This window comes from Tachyglossus aculeatus, chromosome 4, assembly GCF_015852505.1.
Source record: "Tachyglossus aculeatus isolate mTacAcu1 chromosome 4, mTacAcu1.pri, whole genome shotgun sequence".
NCBI classification, from domain to species: Eukaryota; Metazoa; Chordata; class Mammalia; order Monotremata; family Tachyglossidae; genus Tachyglossus; species Tachyglossus aculeatus.
This window is the reverse complement of record NC_052069.1, coordinates 46456563-46476874: the sequence shown is the minus strand read 5'-3', so window position 1 is coordinate 46476874 and position 20312 is coordinate 46456563. Positions and strand designations below refer to the sequence as shown.

The 20312-nt window shown below is 45.2% G+C and overlaps 1 protein-coding gene across 3 annotated transcripts in view; it reads right to left on the bottom strand.

Annotated features, from left to right (window-relative positions):
• Positions 1-20312, bottom strand: part of RPAP2 (RNA polymerase II associated protein 2) — a 173518-nt gene that overhangs the window by 95248 nt on the left and 57958 nt on the right. For all 3 annotated transcript variants that reach the window (XM_038745114.1, XM_038745115.1, XM_038745116.1), the window contains exons 8-9: positions 12509-13430; positions 9951-10033 (exon numbers count right to left, since the gene is read on the bottom strand). In XM_038745114.1, coding sequence (XP_038601042.1) covers positions 9951-10033; positions 12509-13430 — 1005 coding nt within the window. The remainder of the gene's footprint in view (positions 1-9950; positions 10034-12508; positions 13431-20312) is intronic.

Sequence of the window (20312 nt, the reverse complement as noted above, 5' to 3'; positions counted from 1 at the left end):
AGCCCTGTACTAAGCACTTGGGAAGTCCAAGTTGGAAACATAAAGAGACGGTCCCTACCCAACAGTGGGCTCACAGTCTAGAAGGGGGAGACAGACAACAAAACACATATTAACAAAATAAAATAAATAGAATAAATATGTACAAATAAAATAAATAAATAGAGTAATAAATCTGTATAAACATATGTACAGGTGCTGAGGGGAGGGGAAGGAGGTAAGGCTGAGGGGATGGGGAAGGGGAATAATAATAATGATGACATTTAGTGAGCGAGTGCTTACTGTGTTTGTTTACTGTTGTATTGTACTCACCAAAGTGCTCAGTGCAAAGCACCGTACACAGAAAGTGCTCAATAAATACAATTGAATGAATGAGTGAATGACAGTGGTGGAGCCGGGATTAGAACCCAGGTCCTTCTGATTCCCAAGCCCGTGCTCTAGCCATTAGGCCACGCTGCTCTCTTACCTTCCTCTTCCTTCTTCCTAATTTTCCTCTGCCCCTTTCCTTCTCTTTTTTTCTCCCCCTCCTCTTGTTGCTATCCTAATTTCCATGCAACCGTCCCTCTCCCTTTTTTTAATGACACAAAAATTATGCTCTGCACAGAAGTATTCAATAAATACTACTGATTGATAAAATATGACTGACTGAATAGCTAGGAAATGGCTGGAAGGCTCTTCCTTTGAGAAGCAACGTGGCTCAGTGGAAAGAGCCCGGGCTTGAGAGTCAGAGGTCATGGGTTCTAATCCCGGCTCCGCCACTTCTCAGCCGTGCGACTTAGGGCAAGTCACTTCACTTTTCTGAACCTCGGTGACCTCATCTGTAAAATGGGGATGAAGACTGTGAGCCCCACGTGGGACAACCTGATCACCTTGTATCTCCTCCAGTGCTTAGAACAGTGCTTGGCATATAGTAAGTGCCTAACAAATGCCATCATATTATTATTATTATTATTCCTCTGCCTCCCACCATTAACTTTGCGGGAGCCTCAATATTTAGGACTGGGTTCCCTTCTATCCTCCATCTTTACCCACTCTCCTGGAGAACTTATTCATTCCACACTGAGAAGCAGCGTGGCTCAGTGGAAAGAGCCCGGGCTTTGGAGTCAGAGGTCAAGGGTTCAAATCCCGGCTCCGCCAGTTGTCAGTTGTGTGACGTTGGGTAAGTCACTTCACTTCTCTGGGCCTCAGTTCCCTCATCTGGAAAATGGGGATGAAGACTGTGAGCCCCTCGTGGGACAACCTGATCACCTTGTAATCCCCAGCGCTTAGAACAGTGCTTTGCACATAGTAAGCGCTTAATAAATGCCATTATTATTATTATTCATTCAATCGTATTTATTGAGCGCTTACTGTGTGCAGAGCACCGTACTAAGCGCTTGGGAAGTCCAAGTTGGCTTCAACTACCAATTCTACACGGGACGATTCCCAAATCTACTTCTCCATCCCTGACCTTTCTCCTCCTCCGCAGTTTTGCACTTCCTCTTGCCTCCAGGACACCTCTACTTGGATGTCCGGCCAATCTCAACATATCATTCATTCCTTCATTCAATCGTACTTATTGAGCGCTTACTGTGTGCAGAGCACTGTACTAAGCGACTGGGAAGTACAAGTTGGCAACATCTACAGATGGTCCCTACCCAACAGTGGGCTCACAGTACACCTCAAACTTAATGTCTCCAAAACAGAACTCCTCCTCTTCCCATAATAATAATAATAATAATAATAATAATAATAATAATAATAATAATGGCATTTGTTAAGCGCTTACTATGTGCAATGCACTGTTCTAAGCACTGGGGAGGTTACAAGGTGATCAGATTGTCCCACGGAGGGCTCACAGTCTTCATCCCGATTTTACAGATGAGGTCACTGAGGCCCAGAGAAGTGAAGTGACTTGCTCAAAGTCACACAGCTGACAGTGGGTGAAGCCGGGATTTGAACCCACGCCCTCTGACTCCAAAGCCCAGGCTCTTTCCACTGAGCCACGCCGCTGCTTCCACGTTGCTTCCCATCTGGACCCTTCCCTCCCCGTGACTTTCCCATCACAGTAGGCCGCATTACCTTCCTCCTTGATTCCTCACCTCTCATTCAAGCCACAGGTTCAATCTGTCACCAAATGCTGTCATTTCCCCCTTGACAGCATCGGTAAAATCTGCCGCTTCCTCTCCACCCAACCCACTACCACACTGATCCACGCAGTTATCACTTCCCTCTTTGAGTGCACGGGCTCTGGAGTCCGAGGTCATGGGTTCGAATCCCAACACCGCAACAGAGCTCCCCCCCATCCCCCCGCCTTACCTCGTTCCCCTCCCCACAGCACCTGTACATATGTTTCTATGTATTTATTACTCTATTTTACTTGTACATATTCTATTTATTTTATTTTGTTAATATGTTTTGTTTTGTTGTCTGTCTCCCCCTTCTAGACTGTGAGCCCGCTGTTGGGTAGGGACCGTCTCTAGATGTTGCCAACTTGGACTTCCCAAGCGCTTAGTCCAGTGCTCTGCGCACAGTAAGCGCTCAATAAAGAGAGAAGAGAAAAGAGAGAAGCAGCGTGGCTCAGTGGAAAGAGCCCGGGCTTTGGAGTCAGAGGTCATGGGTTCGAATCCCAGCCCTGCCACTTGTCAGCTGGGTGACTTCAGGCAAGTCACTTCACTTCTCAGGGCCTCAGTGACCTCATCTGTCAAATGGGGATGAAGACTGAGAGCCCCACGTGGGACAACCTGATCATCTTGTATCCCACCCAGCGCTTAGAACAGTGCTTGGCACATAGTAAGTGCTTAACAAATGCCATTATTATTATTATTATTATTATTATTATTATTATTCTCTGAGCTTCAGTTCCCTCATCTGTCAAATGGGGATGAAGACTGTGAGCCCCACGTGGGACAACCTGTTCTCCTTGTAACCTCCCCAGCACTTAGAACAGTGCTTTGCACATAGTAAGCGCTTAATAAATGCCATTATTATTATTATTATTAATAAATACGAATGAGTGAATGAATGAATGAATGAGTGAGTGAATGAATGAATGAATGAATGCTGCATCTGCCTCCTCACTGCCTCCCCTCCGTTCTTTCCCCCCCACGTTCAGTCCATACGTCGCTCTGCTAACCGGATCATTTTCCTACAGAACCATTCAGTTCACATCTCCTCACTCCTTAATAACCTCAACCGGTTGCCTAGCCACCTCGGCATTCATTCATCATTCATTAAATCGTATTTATTGAGCGCTTACTGTGTGCCGAGCACTGTACTAAGCGCTTGGGAAGTACAAGTTGGCAACATATAGAGACAGTCCCTACCCAACAGTGGGCTCACAGTCTCGGCATCAAACAGAATCTTCTTACGGTCAGCTTGGAAGCGCTCAGTCATCTGTGCCCCATCCCACCAATCAATCAATCAATCAATCGTATTTCTTGAGCGCTTACTGTGTGCAGAGCACTGTGCTAAGCGCTTGGGAAGTACAAGTCGGCAACTTGTGAGTTGCCCTTTTAGACTGTGAGCCCACTGTTGGGTAGGGACTGTCTCTATATGTTGCCAACTTGGACTTCCCAAGCGCTTAGTACAGTGCTCTGCACACAGTAAGTGCTCAATAAATACGATTGATGATGATGATGAGTGAGTCCCATCTCACCTCACCGATTTCCTACTAAAAACCAGACCGCAAACTTCACTCCTCCAACGCCGACCTCCTCACTCTATCTCGATCTTTCCCATCTCACCACCGACCCACGGCTTACGTCCTCCCTCTGGCTTGGACTGGTTTCTCCTTTTTTTATACCTGACATTTCCGCCGCTCTCCCCGCCTTCAAAATCCCCCTAAAATCACATCTGCAGCGGCGTGGCTCAGTGGAAAGAGGCCGGGCTTTGGAGTCACGGGTCGTGGGTTCAAATCTCAGCTCCGCCAACTGTCAGCTGGGTGACTTTGGGCAAGTCGCTTCACTTCTCTGGGCCTCAGTTACCTCAACTGTAAAATGGGCATGAAGACTGTGAGCCCCGAGGGACAACCTGATCACCTTATAACCTCCCCAGCGCTTAGAACAGTGCTTTGCACATAGTAAGCGCTTAATAAATGCCATTATTATTATTATTATCTCCTCCAAGAGGCCTTCCCCAACTAAACCCTCAATTTCCCCACTCACTACCCATTCTGCATCACCTAAGCATTTGGGTCAGCCCACCCTTATCGCACTTACGTACATATTCCTAATTTATTTTAATGTCTGTCTCCCCGTCTAGTCTAAATTTCTGATGCGCAGCAAACTGGCCCAAAAACTCTACCATACTGGACTCTTCCAAACGTTTCGTTCAATGCTCAAGAAATATCACTGATGGAGGAGAAGCAGTGTAGCCTAGTGGATAGAGCCTGGGATTGGGAATCTAAAGGACCCGGGTTCTAATCCCAGCTCCACGACTCGTGTGACCATGGGCAAGCCGCTTCAATTCCCCGCGCCCCGGTTACCTCATCTGTAAAATGGGGATTAAGATCGTGAGCTCGTGTGGGATATGGAAGCGGAGAGGCAGCGTGGCTCAGTGGAAGGAGCCCGGGCTTTGGAGTCAGAGGTCAATCAATCAATTGTATTTATTGAGCGCTTACTGTGTGCAGAGCACTGGACTAAGCGCTTGGGAAGTACAAGTTGGCAACACACAGAGATGGTCCCTACCCAACAGTGGGCTCACAGTCTAGAAGGGGGAAAAGTCAATCCACTCCAGCTGGGCCTCGAACCCACAACCCCTGGCTTGGGGGGCCAATACCTTGGCCATTAGGCCACATGCTGGATGGGCATGGGTTCAAATTCCGGCTCTGCCAATTGTCAGCTGTGTGACTTTGGGCAAGTCACTTCACTTCTCTGGGCCTCCGTTACTTCATCTGTAAAATGGGGATTAAGACTGTGAGCCCCATGTGGGACAACCTGATCACCTTGTATCCCCCCGGTGCTTAGAACCGTGCTTTACACATAGTAAGCGCTTAACAAATACCATTATTATTACTATTATTATCATCAATCGTATTTATTGAGCGCTTACTGTGTGCAGAGCACTGTACTAAGCGCTTGGGAAGTACAAGTTGGCAACATATAGAGACAGTCCCTACCCAGCAGTGGGCTCACAGTCTAAAAGGGGGAGACAGAGAACAAAACCAAACATACTAACAAAATAAAATAAATAGAATAGATATGTACAAGTAAAATAGAGTAATAAATATGTATAAAACATATATACATATATACAGGTGCTGTGGGGAAGGGAAGGAGGTAAGATGGGGGGGTGGAGAGGGGGGCGAGGGGGAGAGGAAAGAAGGGGCTCAGTCTGGGAAGGCTTCCTATAATAATTATTATTATGGACTACGTCCAACCACGTTAACGTGTATCTACTCCAGGGCACCATGCCTAGCACATAGTAAGCGCTTAAATACCTAAAATAGAAAAGGAAAGAAGCCCGGTATGTTTTTGCTTTGTGCAGATCCAAGCGCAAGGGCAAATATTGTAACTACCCCAGCGCTTAGGACAGTGCTTGGCACACGGTACAAATTCCGCAACCATCATTATTCATAATTTGGTCGACCAGTCTGTGAGCTCTCCAATCCCTCGTGTCCCCCTCCCATCCACCTGTGTCCCGCTCTCCGGCCCTTTCGGCTCCTGTCTGCCCTTCCACTTTCTGCTTATTTCATTCATTCACTCAATCGTATTTATTGAGCACTTACTGTGTGCAGAGCACTGTACTAAGCGCTTGGGAAGTACAAGTTTGCAGCATATAGAGACAGTCCCTACCCAATTATTCATATTAATGTCCGTCTGGCCCTCTAGACCGTAAGCTCATTATCGTCGGGGAACGCGTCTGCTAATTCTGTTTTATAATAATAATAATGATGGCATTTGTTAAGTGCTTACTATGTGCAAAGCACTGTTCTAAGCGCTGGGGGGGATACAAGGTGATCAGGTTGTCCCACCTGGGGCTCACAGTCTTAATCCCCATTTTACAGATGAGGGAACTGAGGCTCAGGGAAGTGAAGTGACTTGCCCAAGGTCACACAGCAGACATGTGGCAGAGCTGGGACTGTGACAGTTCTAGACCGTGAGCCCACTGTTGGATAGGGACCGTCTCTATATGTTGCCGACTTGGACTTCCCAAGTGCTTAGTACAGTGCTCTGCACAGAGTAAGCGCTCAATAAATACGATTGAATGAATGAATGAATTCTGTTGTACTGTACTCTCCCAAGCGCTTAAAACGGTGCTCTTGCACGTAGTAAGCGGTCAATGAATAGCATTCTTGGTTTTGTTGGAATATAGAGAATTCCATCACGATGGCCGGCGCCAAAAACCATTTGCATTGGAGGAGAGCTGAGACTGTGAGCCCATTGTTGGGTAGGGACTGTCTCTGTATGTTGCCAACTTGTACTTCCCAAGCGCTTAGTACAGTGCTCTGCACACAGTAAGCGCTCAATAAATACGATTGATTGATTTGCAAAGCAGCTCCTCCCCATAAACCTAAGGAACCGCTTGGCCTGTGAAGCTAGGCCTCAGAGATGTACCCTTCCTTCCTTCCTTCATTCAATCAATCGCATTTATTGAGCGCTTACTGTGTGCAGAGCACTGTATTAAGCGTTTGGGAAATCCAAGTTGGCAACAAATAGAGACGGTCCCTACCCAACAGTGGGCTCACAGTCTAGAAGGGGGAGACAGAGAACAAAACCAAACATATTAACAAAATCAAATAAATAGAATAAATATGTACAAATAAAATGAATAGAGTAATAAATACATAATAATAATAATAATAATAATGGCATTTGTTAAGCACTTACTATGTGCAGAGTACTGTTCTAAGCGCTGGGGAGGGGAAACAAGGTAATGAGGTTGTCCCACGTGGGGCTCACAGTCTTAATCCCCATTTTACAGATGAGGGAACTGAGGCTCAGAGAAGTTAAGTGACTTCCCCGAGGTCACACAGCAGACATGTGGCGGAGCCGGGATTCAAACCTATGATCTCTGACTCCATAGCCCGGGCTCTTTCCACTGAGCCACGCTGCTTCTAGAAACATATGTACATATATACAGGTGCTGTGGGGAGGGGAAGGAGGTAAGGCAGGGGGGATGGGGATTCATTCATTCAATCGTATTTATTGAGCGCTTACTGTGTGCAGAGCGCTGTACTAAGCGCTTGGGAAGTCCAAGTTGGCAACATCTAGAGACGGTCCCTACCCAACAGCGGGCTTACAGTCTAGAAGGGGGAGACAGACAACAAAACCAAACATATTAACAAAATCAAATAAATAGAATAAATATGTACAAATAAAATGAATAAATAAATAGACTAATAAATACATAGAAACATATGTACATATATACAGGTGCTGTGGGGAGGGGAAGGAGGTAAGGCGGGGGGATGGGGATTCATTCATTCAATGGTATTTATTGAGTGCTTACTGTGTGCAGAGCACCGTACTAAGCGCTTGAGAAGTCCACGTTGGCAATATCTAGAGACGGTCCCTACCCAACAGCGGGCTCACAGTCTAGAAGGGGGAGACAGACAACAAAACCAAACATATTAACAAAATCAAATAAATAGAATAAATATGTACAAATAAAATGAATAAATAAATAGACTAATAAATACATAGAAACATATGTACATATATACAGGTGCTGTGGGAAGGGGAAGGAGGTAAGGCAGGGGGGATGGGGATTCATTCATTCAATCGTATTTACTGAGCGCTTACTGTGTGCAGAGCACCGTACCAAGCACTTGGGAAGTCCAAGTTGGTAACATGTAGAGACGGTCCCTACCCAACAGTGGGCTCACAGTCTAGAAGGGGGAGACAGACAACAAAACCAAACATATTAACAAAATCAAATAAATAGAATAAATATGTACAAACAAAATGAATAAATAGAGTAATAAATACATAGAAACATATGTACATATATACAGGTGCTGTGGGGAGGGGAAGGAGGTAAGGCAGGGGGGATGGGGATTCATTCATTCAATCGCATTTACTGCACACTTACTGTGTGCACAGCACCGTACTAAGCGCTTGGGAAGTCCAAGTTGGTAACATATAGAGACGGTCCCTACCCAACAGTGGGCTCACAGTCTAGAAGGGGGAGACAGACAACAAAACCAAACATATTAACAAAATCAAATAAATAGAATAAACATGTACAAATAAAACGAATAAATAAATAGACTAATAAATACATAGAAACATATGTACATATATACAGGTGCTGTGGGGAGGGGAAGGAGGTAAGGCAGGTGGGATGGGGATTCATTCATTCAATCGTATTTATTGAGCGCTTACTGTGTGCAGAGCACCGTACTAAGCGCTTGGGAAGTCCAAGATGGCAACATATAGAGACGGTCCCTACCCAACAGTGGGCTCACAGAGAACATATTAACAAAATCAAATAAATAGAATAAATATGTACAAATAAAATAAATAGAGTAATAAATACGTACAAACGTATGTACATATATACCCTTCTGGTACACCTGCCTTTCCTCTGGAGCTTCAGAGCTCCCTGGATTCGATCTTCTCTGGACTCCTTCCTCACACAGATACCTTTCTTCCGGATTTCCTCACTCCCAGAGTTTCCCTGCCAAAGACTCAACCCCTGGAACCTTTCTCTCCCCGGGACTACTCACCCCCCGTCTTCCCTCGCCCCAGATTTCCTCATCTTTGGGAGTCACGTTCCCTAAGATGGTGTTGTGAGCACACGGGAGTCCGTGGGCACGTCTGAATGGTCGTCGGTCCCTTTAGTCGGATGAGGCTGAGCACGTCTGGAAACTCCAGAAATGATCGGAAAAAAATAGAAAGCTCTGTCGCTGATTCACCACATCATTATTCATTCATTCAATCGTATTTATTGAGCGCTTACTGTGTGCAGAGCGCTGTACTAAGCGCTTGGGAAGGACAAATTAGGAGGCCTTTCCAGACTGAGCCCCTTCCTTCCTCTCCCCCTCATCCCCCTCTCCATCCCCCCATCTTACCTCCTTCCCTCCCCCACAGCACCTGTATATATGTTTGTACATATTTATAACTCTATTTATTTTACTTGTACATATCTATTCTATTTATTTTATTTTGTTAGTATGTTTGGTTTTGTTCTCTGTCTCCCCCTTATAGACTGTGAGCCCACTGTTGGGTAGGGACTGTCTCTATATGTTGCCAATTTGTACTTCCCAAGTGCTTAGTACAGTGCTCTGCACAGAGTAAGCGCTCAATAAATACGATTGATGATGATGATGATGATGACAAGTTGGCAACATAGAGAGACGGTCCCTACCCAACAGCGGGCTCACAGTCTAGAAGGGGGAGATGGACAACGAAACATGTGGAAAGGTGTCAAGTCATCAGGATAAGTAGAAATCAAGCTAGATGCACATCATTAACAAAATAAATAGAATAGTAAATACGTACAAGTAAAATAAATAGAGTAATAAATATGTACAAACATATATACAGGTGGTGTTGGGAGGGGAAGGAGGTAGGGCGGGGAGATCATTAGATCTGACTCCTCTTAGTTTAATATGAAGTTTGATCAGCTACACTTTTCAAACAGCGGCAGTCTCAGCTACCTAGTTTTTCCTCTCCCATTTAAGATTATTTATAATTTTTTTTTTCTGAGGCTTGGAAAAATAAGTCTCATATGTGACAGCAAATAGGTGCAAGTAGAGAGGATCGCTTTGAAATTATCTGACAAACTGCCTGGGCACAATGATAATTTAGACTGTGAGCCCACTGTTGGGTAGGGACTGTCTCTATATGTTGCCAACTTGGACTTCCCAAGCGCTTAGTCCAGTGCCCTGCACACAGTAAGCGCTCAATAAATACGATTGATGGATTGATTGATAATACGGTTAAGTCAAAATCAACAACGTGAAGAGTTTTCAAGTCTCATTTAAATGCTATACAGCGCTACGGGTAAAGAGATGACTACAGACTTACACTTTTCTCAACTTTTCAAGTACGATGTGTTTCCGGATCTGGTTTTGAGCTCGGGAATCGATGAGCGGAAAGGTGGGATCGACCTATAGAAGAATTTTGAAAGTAAGGACAAACGTGATTTGCGTCTTAGTTTAAACAACTGACAATTGGGGAAATTTCACTAGGGGTTATAAAACGATATTTTCCTTAACATAAATAACCCCAAGAGTTATTTATTCATAATAATGATAATGATGGTATTTGTGAAGCGCTTACTATGTGCAAGCACTGTTCTAAGTGCTGGGGGAGATACAAGGTAATCAGGTCGTCCCACGTGGAGCTCACAAGCTTAATCCCCATTTTACAGATGAGGGAACTGAGGCACTGAGAAGTGAAGTAATAATAATAATGATGGCATTTGTTAAGCGCTTCCTATGTGCTAAGCACTGTTCTAAGTGCTGGGGGAGATACAAGGTAATCAGGTTGTCCCACATGGGGCTCACAGGCCTAATCCCCATTTTACAGATGAGGGAACTGAGGCACAGAGAAGTGAAGTAATAATAATAATGATGGCATTTGTTAAGCGCTTACTATGTGCTAAGCACTGTTCTAAGTGCTGGGGGACATACAAGGTGATCAGGTTGTCCCACGTGGAGCTCACAAGCTTAATCCCCATTTTACAGATGAGGGAACTGAGGCACTGAAAAGTGAAGTAATAATAATAATGATAGCATTTGTTAAGCGCTTACTATGTGCTAAGCACTGTTCTAAGCACTGTGGGAGATACAAGGTAATCAGGTTGTCCCGCAGGGTGCTCATAGGCTTAATCCCCATTTTACAGATGAGGTAACTGAGGCACAGAGAAGTGAAGTGACTCGCCCAAAGTCACACAGCTGACCAGTGGCGGAGCCGGGATTAGAACCCATGACCTCTGACTCCCAAGCCTGGGCTCTTTCCACTAAGCCACGCTGCTTCTAAAATCTCTGTTCTATTTCATAGGGTTTCCTGACATAAAAGCAAGGAAAAACACTTATTATACCAACGTACATAGTACATGGAGCAGAGCTCTCTCTGAACCCACTCCTGGGCCCAAAGCCTAACAAACTTCAGCGTCTCAATTGAGAATAAAAGCAGCGAGAGAGAAGCAGCGTGGCTCAGTGTAAGTAGCCCGGGCTTTGGAGTTAGAGGTCATGGGTTCAAATCCCGGCTCCGCCAACTTTGGGCAACTCACTTCACTTCCCTGTGCCTCAGTTCCCTCATCTGGAAAATGGGGATGAAAACTGTGAGCCCCCCGTGGGACAACCTGATCACCTTGTAACCTCCCCAGCGCTTAGAACAGTGCTTTGCACATAGTAAGCGCTTAATAAATGCAATTATTATTATTATTATTAATAAAAGGCTATGATTACCATCCCATAATATTGAAGCCCAACACTACGCTAGATTTTACACAGTGTGTATTTTTAGTCATTTCCTAAATTCTGAATAAATCCATCTTCCCCAAATCCGCTCGTATATTCCTATCCCCAAACACTCACTGGCTCACAGGGAATAACAGAGGTAGTGGTAAAAAACAAAAAAAGTATTTTCAATTGACCCTCACCGATCATCAATCGTATTTATTGAGCGCTTACTGTGTGCACAGCACTGTATTGAGCGCTTGGGAAGTACAAATTGGCAACATATAGAGACAGTCCCTACCCAACAGTGGGCTCAGACCCTCATTTCGGATATATAGTGGGTACGAGTGTGGATAGATCCGCTTTTCATGCCTTAACCAAAAGAGTATCCCGCATCCTTCATAGGGCTTGGAACTTGGGATACAAATTCAACTTTCCAGGTTTAAAGGCCTAGAAGCCACGTTTGCCCCATGTGGGATAAGGACTGTGTCCAACCCTAGTATCTCATTCCTACCTCGGTGCTTAGTATGCGCTCAACAGATACCACCATTATTATTACACTCTTTAATATTATTATTATTATTATGCAATACTTTCTTTCCACTGACTGCATAATTTACTTTCCAAGCAACGAGAAAACAGCGGAAATCTGAACAATAGGGCCTTCAAATAGGCCTTTTCTAAGACTCCTCTCCAAGGACAAGAACAAATGAGGCAGGAGATGAAGCTTGTGGCCGACCGGACCGTCCCAGGCTTGGTTGGGGGAGAAGGGCAGGGGAGGTGAAAGCAAAAAATTGTACTGTTTTGGGCCACCGCTACCGTGAAAACAAAGCAGAATCTTTTTTCCCCCCGCTTAAAAATGCCATATAATTAAAGTAATTTGGTGGCCAGCCTTAAGGACGGCAATCTAAATATTGTTTTTCCAATAAGGTCACAATTGGGCTTTTCAAGTCTGTTGTGCTAATCTAACACCCAATTTGGCAGGAGGTGGAAAAATAAGCCTTATTTAGAGGATGAAATCAAATTTGGGGCCAGGATTTTGGTTAAATAAACCTTACCAGAAAACCAGGGAGACCTATTTCAAGTTAAAAAAAAAAAAAAATCCCGTCCCTCTCCAACGTCTGCTCAGAAGAAACCCTAAGGGACGGGTGTCTAGTGACGCTCATTCTGTCACCATACCTCTTCTCTGACTTGTTGTTTGGAGGGTTTTCTGCTCAGAACGGAGTCTCCTTTATAAAACTCCCTGATTCGAAGGTTTACGGCTTCTGTTTCTTCTTTCAGGCTCTCGTAGCTCGGCACGGGTTTCGCGGCTGCGTCAGAGCCCGGGAAAGGCAGAGACCGGATCGAGCTATCCCGGCCCTCCTTTTCGGCCACGGAATATCGGAGGCCAGCCGGTTCTGAATCCAGGTCGCGGTCACCAAGTCTTCCTTGCCCATCCTCAGTAGCCGACGGGGGAGACTGAGAACAGGCGGCTTCCCGTTTGGGTCTGGACAAAAATCTAACGGTTTCTTCCGTCTTCCACTCCATCAGAGTCTTCTTAAGGACGTCCAACAAGCTTTCCTTCCCAACTAGGCTCCCCACCTGTCCCGCGGGGCTAATAAGCGGCTTCGGCTTGGCAAACTTCTTCCTAAAACGTTCGGCCCCCTGCTTGCTTATGCCCACCAGAGTGATTTGTGAACGATCACAGTCAGTGAAACAGCTTTCGGAGGTTTCCCGTTTTTCCAGAAAACGATCGCTGGAAGCCACCACGGCTGACTTTTTCTGTACACTAATGAGGTCTTTCTGTTCGCTATCTAATCGGCACTTATTTAACTGCTCGGCGGCAACTGCCACGACCCGGTCGCGGCCTTTGGGATTTGGTTTCTGACCGGGTTTCTTTTTCGGTGTGCTTTTCTTGTGCAGCTGCTCCCCAAAGCTGGTTGCGTTCGCTCTGTTTCCTGGAAGGATGGAGGAAACGAATTCTTGCTCGGTATCGCTAGGGCTGTCGTGGAGGGTGTCCAAGGAACCAGGTTCATGTCGGCTTCCTGACAGTCCGGCATTTTCGACGTCTGATGCTTTGATGGCCTCGTCGTGTAATTTTACTTCTTCTCCTGAATGACCACTGCGAGGTGAAGAACAAGAACAACATTCAGGGAAGCAGAGAGTAAATTACGAACTTTTTTTATGGTATTTGTGAAGCACTTATTATGTGCCGGGCACTGTACTAAGTGCTGGGGTAGATGATGATGATAATAACGGTAACTGTGGCGCGTTAAGTGCTTACTATGTTCCAGGCACTGTATTGAGAAGCACCATGGCTCAGTGGAAAGAGCCCGGGCTTTGGAGTCAGAGGCCATGGGTTCGAATGCCGCCTCTGCCACATGTCTGCTGTGTGACCTTGGGCAAGTCACTTCACTTCTCTGAGCCTCATCTGTAAAATGAGGATTAAGACTGTGAGCCCCACGTGGGACAACTTGATCCCACTGTATCCCCCCAGCACTTAGAACAGTGCTTTGCACATAGTAAGCACTTAACAAATGCCATTATTATTATTATTATTAAGCACTGGGGTGGTGGATACAAAGTAATCGAGTTGGACACATGGAGCTCACAGTCTCAATCCCCATTTTACAGGTGAGCTGAGACACAGAGAAGTAAAGTGACTGGCCTGACGTCACACAGCAGACAACTGGCGGAGGCTGGAATTGGACCCACGTCCTTCTGAATCCCAGCGTGTGCTTTAACCACTAGGCCACCCTGCTTCTCTTTAAACATTTTGCAGTGTATAAAGGTAGATGGATATTCGTTCTCAATTTTTGTTTAAGGAGTAAATGTTTCTTATAAACTCCCATCCAAGTGTTCAATTTTGAGCTGCGTTTCCTGCTGTCTCCCTCTCATGGAGTCCAACTGATTGGAAGAGATGGCGAAAAAATTAGTTGTCATATTGGGTTGGGACTGTCTCTATATGTTGCCAATTTGTACTTCCCAAGCGCTTAGTACAGTGCTCTGCACACAGTAAGCACTCAATAAATACGATTGATGATGATTTTTGAGGCTCTTCAATCATTTTAGAAAAGGTACGGAGAGGGCGGGTTAATTTGGAGTTACGCTCTCTTTCATGATGGGGAAAAAGATGAACAAACTAAAAGTTGAGGCTCAAAAGATCAACAAGTTCTTTCTTCCCGGGCTACTCATAGTCCTTAAAATTATGCTATGAGAAGCAGCATGGCCTAGTGGAAAGAGCACAGGGCTGGGAGTCAGAAGGTTGTGGGTTCTAATCCTGGCTCCGCCACTTGTCTGCTGTGTGACCTACGGCAAATCACTTCACTTCTCTGTGCCTCTGTTATCTCAACTGTAAAATGGGGATTTAGACTGTAAACCCCAAGTGGGACACGGACTGTGTCTACCTTTGTCTCTACCCCAGTGCTTAGTACAGTGGCTGGCACACAATAAGCATGAAACAAATACAATTAAAAAAACCCAAACACCATTAAAAAAAAAAATCCTACACACATAAGGCCTGAAAAGTGATTAAGAATTTCAGAATAGTGGAGGTACAAAAAGGTTCCTGGGACACAGCAGAAAGGTCATGAGCTGAAGCAGAGAAGAGACAGACTTTAGATAATAATAATAATAATAATAATAATAATAATGATGGCATTTGTTAAGCCATTACTCTATTTATTTATTTATTACTCTATTTATTACTCTATTTTACTTGTACATATCTATTCTATTTATTTTATTTTGTTAGTATGTTTGGTTTTGTTCTCTGTCTCCCCCTTTTAGACTGTGAGCCCACTGTTGGGTAGGGACTATCTCTATATGTTGCCAACTTGGACTTCCCGAGTGCTTAGTACAGTGCTCTGCACAAAGTAAGCGCTCAATAAATACGATTGATTGATTAAGCGCTTACTATGTGCCAAGCACTGTTCTAAGAACTGGGGGGGATACAAGACAATCAAGGTTGTCCCACATGGGGCTTCATCCCCATTTTACAAATGAGGGAACTGAGGCACAGAGAGGTGAAGTGACTCGCCCAGTGTCACACAGCTGACAAGTGGTGGGGCAGGGATTCGAACCCAAGCCCGGGCTCTTTCCACTGAGCCATGCTGCTTCTCTAGATAAACCAAGGGGATCTGAAAAGGAAGTCAGTGAGGAACTGGGGAGCAAACCCAGGGAAATTGGGGGACAATGAGTAAAGCAAATGTCATTTAAAATCTTTAAGAATGGGCAATTTGGTGCCTGGTAGAAGAAGAGAGCTGAGGCTCTTTGGGACCAAATCACTGGGAGAAATAAAGACCAGAAAGTTGCAAGTATGGTCAGAGAGAGAGCAGGAGACGAGTTTTTTTTTTTTCAATCGTATTTATTGAGTGCTTACTATGTGCAGAGCACTGTACTAAGCGCTTGGGAAGTACAAATTGGCAACATGTAGAGACAGTTCCTACCCAACAGTGGGCTCACAGTCAAAAAGAGTTTTTTTGTTTTTTTTGTTTCTTTGCTGGGTACGGACCGATGCAGATGGGAGAAAGGGTTAGCCCAACAAGAAAAATATTCTTTTCCAGAGGAAAAGTTGCCTTAAACCTCGTACAAGCCCCAAATCATCAGCCCAGTCTACCGTGGTAGCCACATCTGGTCCGAACCGATACCCAAAAACTTTAGTGATTGCCACGATATCCCAAAAAACTTCCGTGACCACCACCCGTCAGGGTTGTGGGCAGGGAATGTGCCTGCTTATTGTTACACAGTGCTCTCCTAAGCGCTTAGCACGGTGTTCGGCATACAGAAGGCTCTCGATAAATACGACTGAATTAGATGGAATGAGTCTGATTGGTTCCCTTCAGGGCCCTGCTGAGAGCTCACCTCCTCCAGGAGGCCTTCCCAGACTGAGCCCCTTCCTTCCTCTCCCCCTCGTCCCCCTCTCCATCCCGCCCATCTTACCTCCTTCCCTTCCCCACAGCACCTATATATATGTATATATGTTTGTACATATTTATTACTCTATTTATTTATTTATTTTACTTGTACATATCTATTCTATTTATTTTATTTTGTTAGTATGTTTGGTTTTGTTCTCTGTCCCCCCTTTTAGACTGTGAGCTCACTGCTGGGTAGGGACTGTCTCTATATGTTGCCAATTTATTCTTCCCAAGCGCTTAGTACAGTGCTCTGCACATAGTAAGCGCTCAATAAATACGATTGATGATGATGATGATGATGATGATTGGTTCCCTTCAAGGCCCTACTGAGAGCTCACCTCCTCCAGGAGGCCTTCCCAGACTGAGCCCCTTCCTTCCTCTCCCCCTCGTCCCCCCTCCATCCCCCCCATCTTACCTCCTTCCCTTCCCCACAGCACCTGTATATATGTATATATGTTTGTACATATTTATTACTCTATTTATTTTACTTGTACATATCTATTCTATTTATTTTATTTTGTTAGTATGTTTGGTTTTTTTCTCTGTCTCCCCCTTCTAGACTGTGAGCCCACTGTTGGGTAGGGACTGTCTCTATATGTTACCAATTTGTACTTCCCAAGCGCTTAGTACAGTGCTCTGCACATAGTAAGCGCTCAATAAGTACGATTGATGATGATGATGATATATACACCTGTATATAGGTATATATGTTTGTACATATTGTTCCTCCTTCCCTTCCCCACAGCACCTGTATGTATGTATATGTTTGTAAATATTTATTACTCTATTTATTTTACTTGTACATATCTATTCTATTCATTTTATTTTGTTAGTATGTTTGGTTTTGTTCTCTGTCTCCCCCTTTTAGACTGTGAGCCCACTGTTGGGTAGGGACTGTCTCTATATGTTGCCAATCTGTACTTCCCAAGTGCTTAGTACAGTGCTCTGCACATAGTAAGTGCTCAATAAATACGATTGATGATGATGATGATGATGATGATATATATACCTGCACATATGTTTGTACATATTGTTCCTCCTTCCCTTCCCCACAGCACCTGTATATATGTATATATGTTTGTACATATTTATTACTCTATTTTACTTGTACATATCTATTCTATTTATTTTGTTAGTATGTTTGGTCTTGTTCTCTGTCTCCCCCTTTTAGACTGTGAGCCCCCTGTTGGGTAGGGACTGTCTCTATATGTTGCCAATTTGTACTTCCCAGGTGCTTAGTACAGTGCCCTGCACACACTAAGAGCTCAATAAATACGATTGATGATGATGATTGGTCCCGTGGATTCTGGCTTCGCTTTCAGGGGCCGTCCGCTGCTTGGCACTCAAGAGGTCCCCGAGCCGTTCTTGGGACTTTTGGGCCTTGCCTAGCGGAATATTGTGGTTTTTTATTCTTTGTGAGGGGAAGGTGATTGCCGGTTAAGTCTTTCCCCCTTGATTTTCGCCATAAAGTGGGACAGACGCCCCGACTCTTACTAAGCCTGTCTGAGCGGTGCCTTTAATTACGGCGTACGGAACGGGTGAGGGCACCTGGGCGTCTGCTGCCGATGCCGCCGAGGTCTCGGAGATATCCTGTTCCGTGACCACAGGCCGAGACGGCTCTGCCCGCCGGCCCTGCCTCGGAGCCCGGGGGGTGACAAGTGACAGCGGCTGTGGAAGGCCTGGCGCAAATCACTACGGCCAAAACAACGCGTGCATTTAGAAACGGCGGGGCGTAGTGGACAGAGCACGGGGCCTGGGGCCCGGGAGGACCTGGGTTTTAATCCTGGCCCCGCCGCTTGTCTGCTGCGTGACCCTGGGCAAGTCGTTTCACTTTTCTGAGCCTCAGTTACCTCACAGACAAAATGGGCGTAGAGACTGCGAGCCCCACTTGGGACAGGGCTTGCGTCCAACCTGATAACCCCTTCCTTCCTCTCCCCCTCGTCCCCCTCTCCATCCCCCCATCTTACCTCCTTCCCTTCCCCACAGCACCTGTATATATGTTTGTACAGATTTATTACTCTATTTATTTATTTGTACATATCTATTCTATTTATTTTATTTTGTTGGTACGTTTGGTTTTGTTCTCTGTCTCCCCCTTTTAGACTGTGAGCCCACTGTTGGGTAGGGACTGTCTCTATATGTTGCCAATTTGTACTTCCCAAGCGCTTAGTACAGTGCTCTGCACATAGTAAGCGCTCAATAAATACGATTGATGATGATGATGATGACAACCTTGCAGCTATCCCAGTGCTTGGCACATACTAGGCGCTTAACAAATCCCCCTTCTAGACTGTGAGCCCGTTGTTGGGTAGGGACCGTCTCTAGATGTTGCCAACCTGCACTTCCCAAGCGCTTAGTGCAGTGCTCTGCACACAGTAAGCGCTCAATAAATACGACTGACTGAATGAATGAAATCCCGTCATTATAATAATAATAATAATAATTTCTCCTCCAGACCACTGGTCATTCAGCAATGCCCACCCGGAAGACCAGGGCTGGAAAAAGGGATGATGCCCCATTTTCCTCACGAATCAATCAATCAATCGTATTTATCGAGCGCTTACTGTGCGCAGAGCACTGGACTAAGCGCTTGGGAAGTACAAGTCGGCAACATATAGAGACAGTCCCTACCCAACAGTGGGCTCACAGTCCATGAGTTTGAGCGAAGTGAGTGCCTATATATTCTACCCAAAAACAAAGTGAAAACACACTAAGTTTTACCATCATGTGTAGGTGTACAACATTTGTGGCTTCTTTTTTCCACCACTCTCCCTTCTCCAGCCCTGTCTGCATCCTCTTATCTTTTGGGTCTTTTTTCTTCTTTAGAGCTTTTTTAAGAGTTTATGAAGAGTTTTCTTTTGGAGTTTTTTTTTCCGGCTTGAGAGTTAATGATAATGGCATCTGTTAAGCACTCACAATGTGCCAAACACTGTTCTAAGCGCTGGGGTAGATGCAGGATAATCAGGTTGGACACAGTCCCTGTCCCACGTGGGGTCACAGACTGTACAGTGACCAGTCTCTCCCCCTTTTAGACTGTGAGCCCACTGTTGGGTAGGGACTGTCTCTATAAATTGCCAATTTGTACTTCCCAAGCGCTTAGTACAGTGCTCTGCACATAGTAAGCGCTCAATAAATATGATTGATGATGATGCTGTACAGTGTCTGGCACGCAGTAAGCGCTTAAATGCCACGATTATTATTACTATTAATCCTCATTTTACAGAGGAGGTAACTGAGGCCCCGAGAGTGGCTTGCCAGAGGTCACACAAGTGGCGGAGTCGGGATTAGAACCCAGATCCTTCTGACCCCCCAGGCTCGTGCTGTGTTGCCTAGTGGAAAGGGCAGGCAACAGAGGTCTTGGGTTCGAATCCCGGCTCTGCCACTTGCCCGCTCCGTGACCTCGGGCACATTACTTAACTCCTCTGTGCCTCACTTAAATACCTGTTCTCCCTCCTATTTAAGACTCTGAGCCCCGTTTGGGACAGCGACTGGGTCCAAGCTGATTAACTTGTTTCTGCCCCAGTGCTTTGTACAATGCTTGGCACCTAGAAAGCGCTTTAAAAATACCACAATTTATTATTATTAGGTGTGAGGAAACAGGAGTCTTCAAGCCTGGCCCAGACTCAGCCAGGAATTATTTTGATCATTATTAATTATTAGGATTATTTTGGGTAGGGACTGTCTCTATACGTCTCTATATGTTGCCAATTTGTACTTCCCAAGCGCTTAGTACAGTGCTCTGCACATAGTAAGCGCTCAATAAATACGATTGATGATGATGATGATCCACATGGCTTGTGGGTACTTACTTACAGGCTGATCTGAACTGGTGTGAGCCCGCTGTTGGGTAGGGACCGTCTCTATATGTTGCCGACTTGTACTTCCCAAGCGCTTAGTACAGTGCTCTGCACACAGAAAGCGCTCAATAAATACGACTGAATGAATGAATGAATGGTGTGGGGCTCTAGGTTAACTACGGGAAAACGAACGAACGTTATTTTGGCAAAATTTAGGAAAGGCCACCTTGCTGATTTCACTTTGGGCCAAAAATGATAAAATGTAATGCTGGGAGTTAAAGAAATATG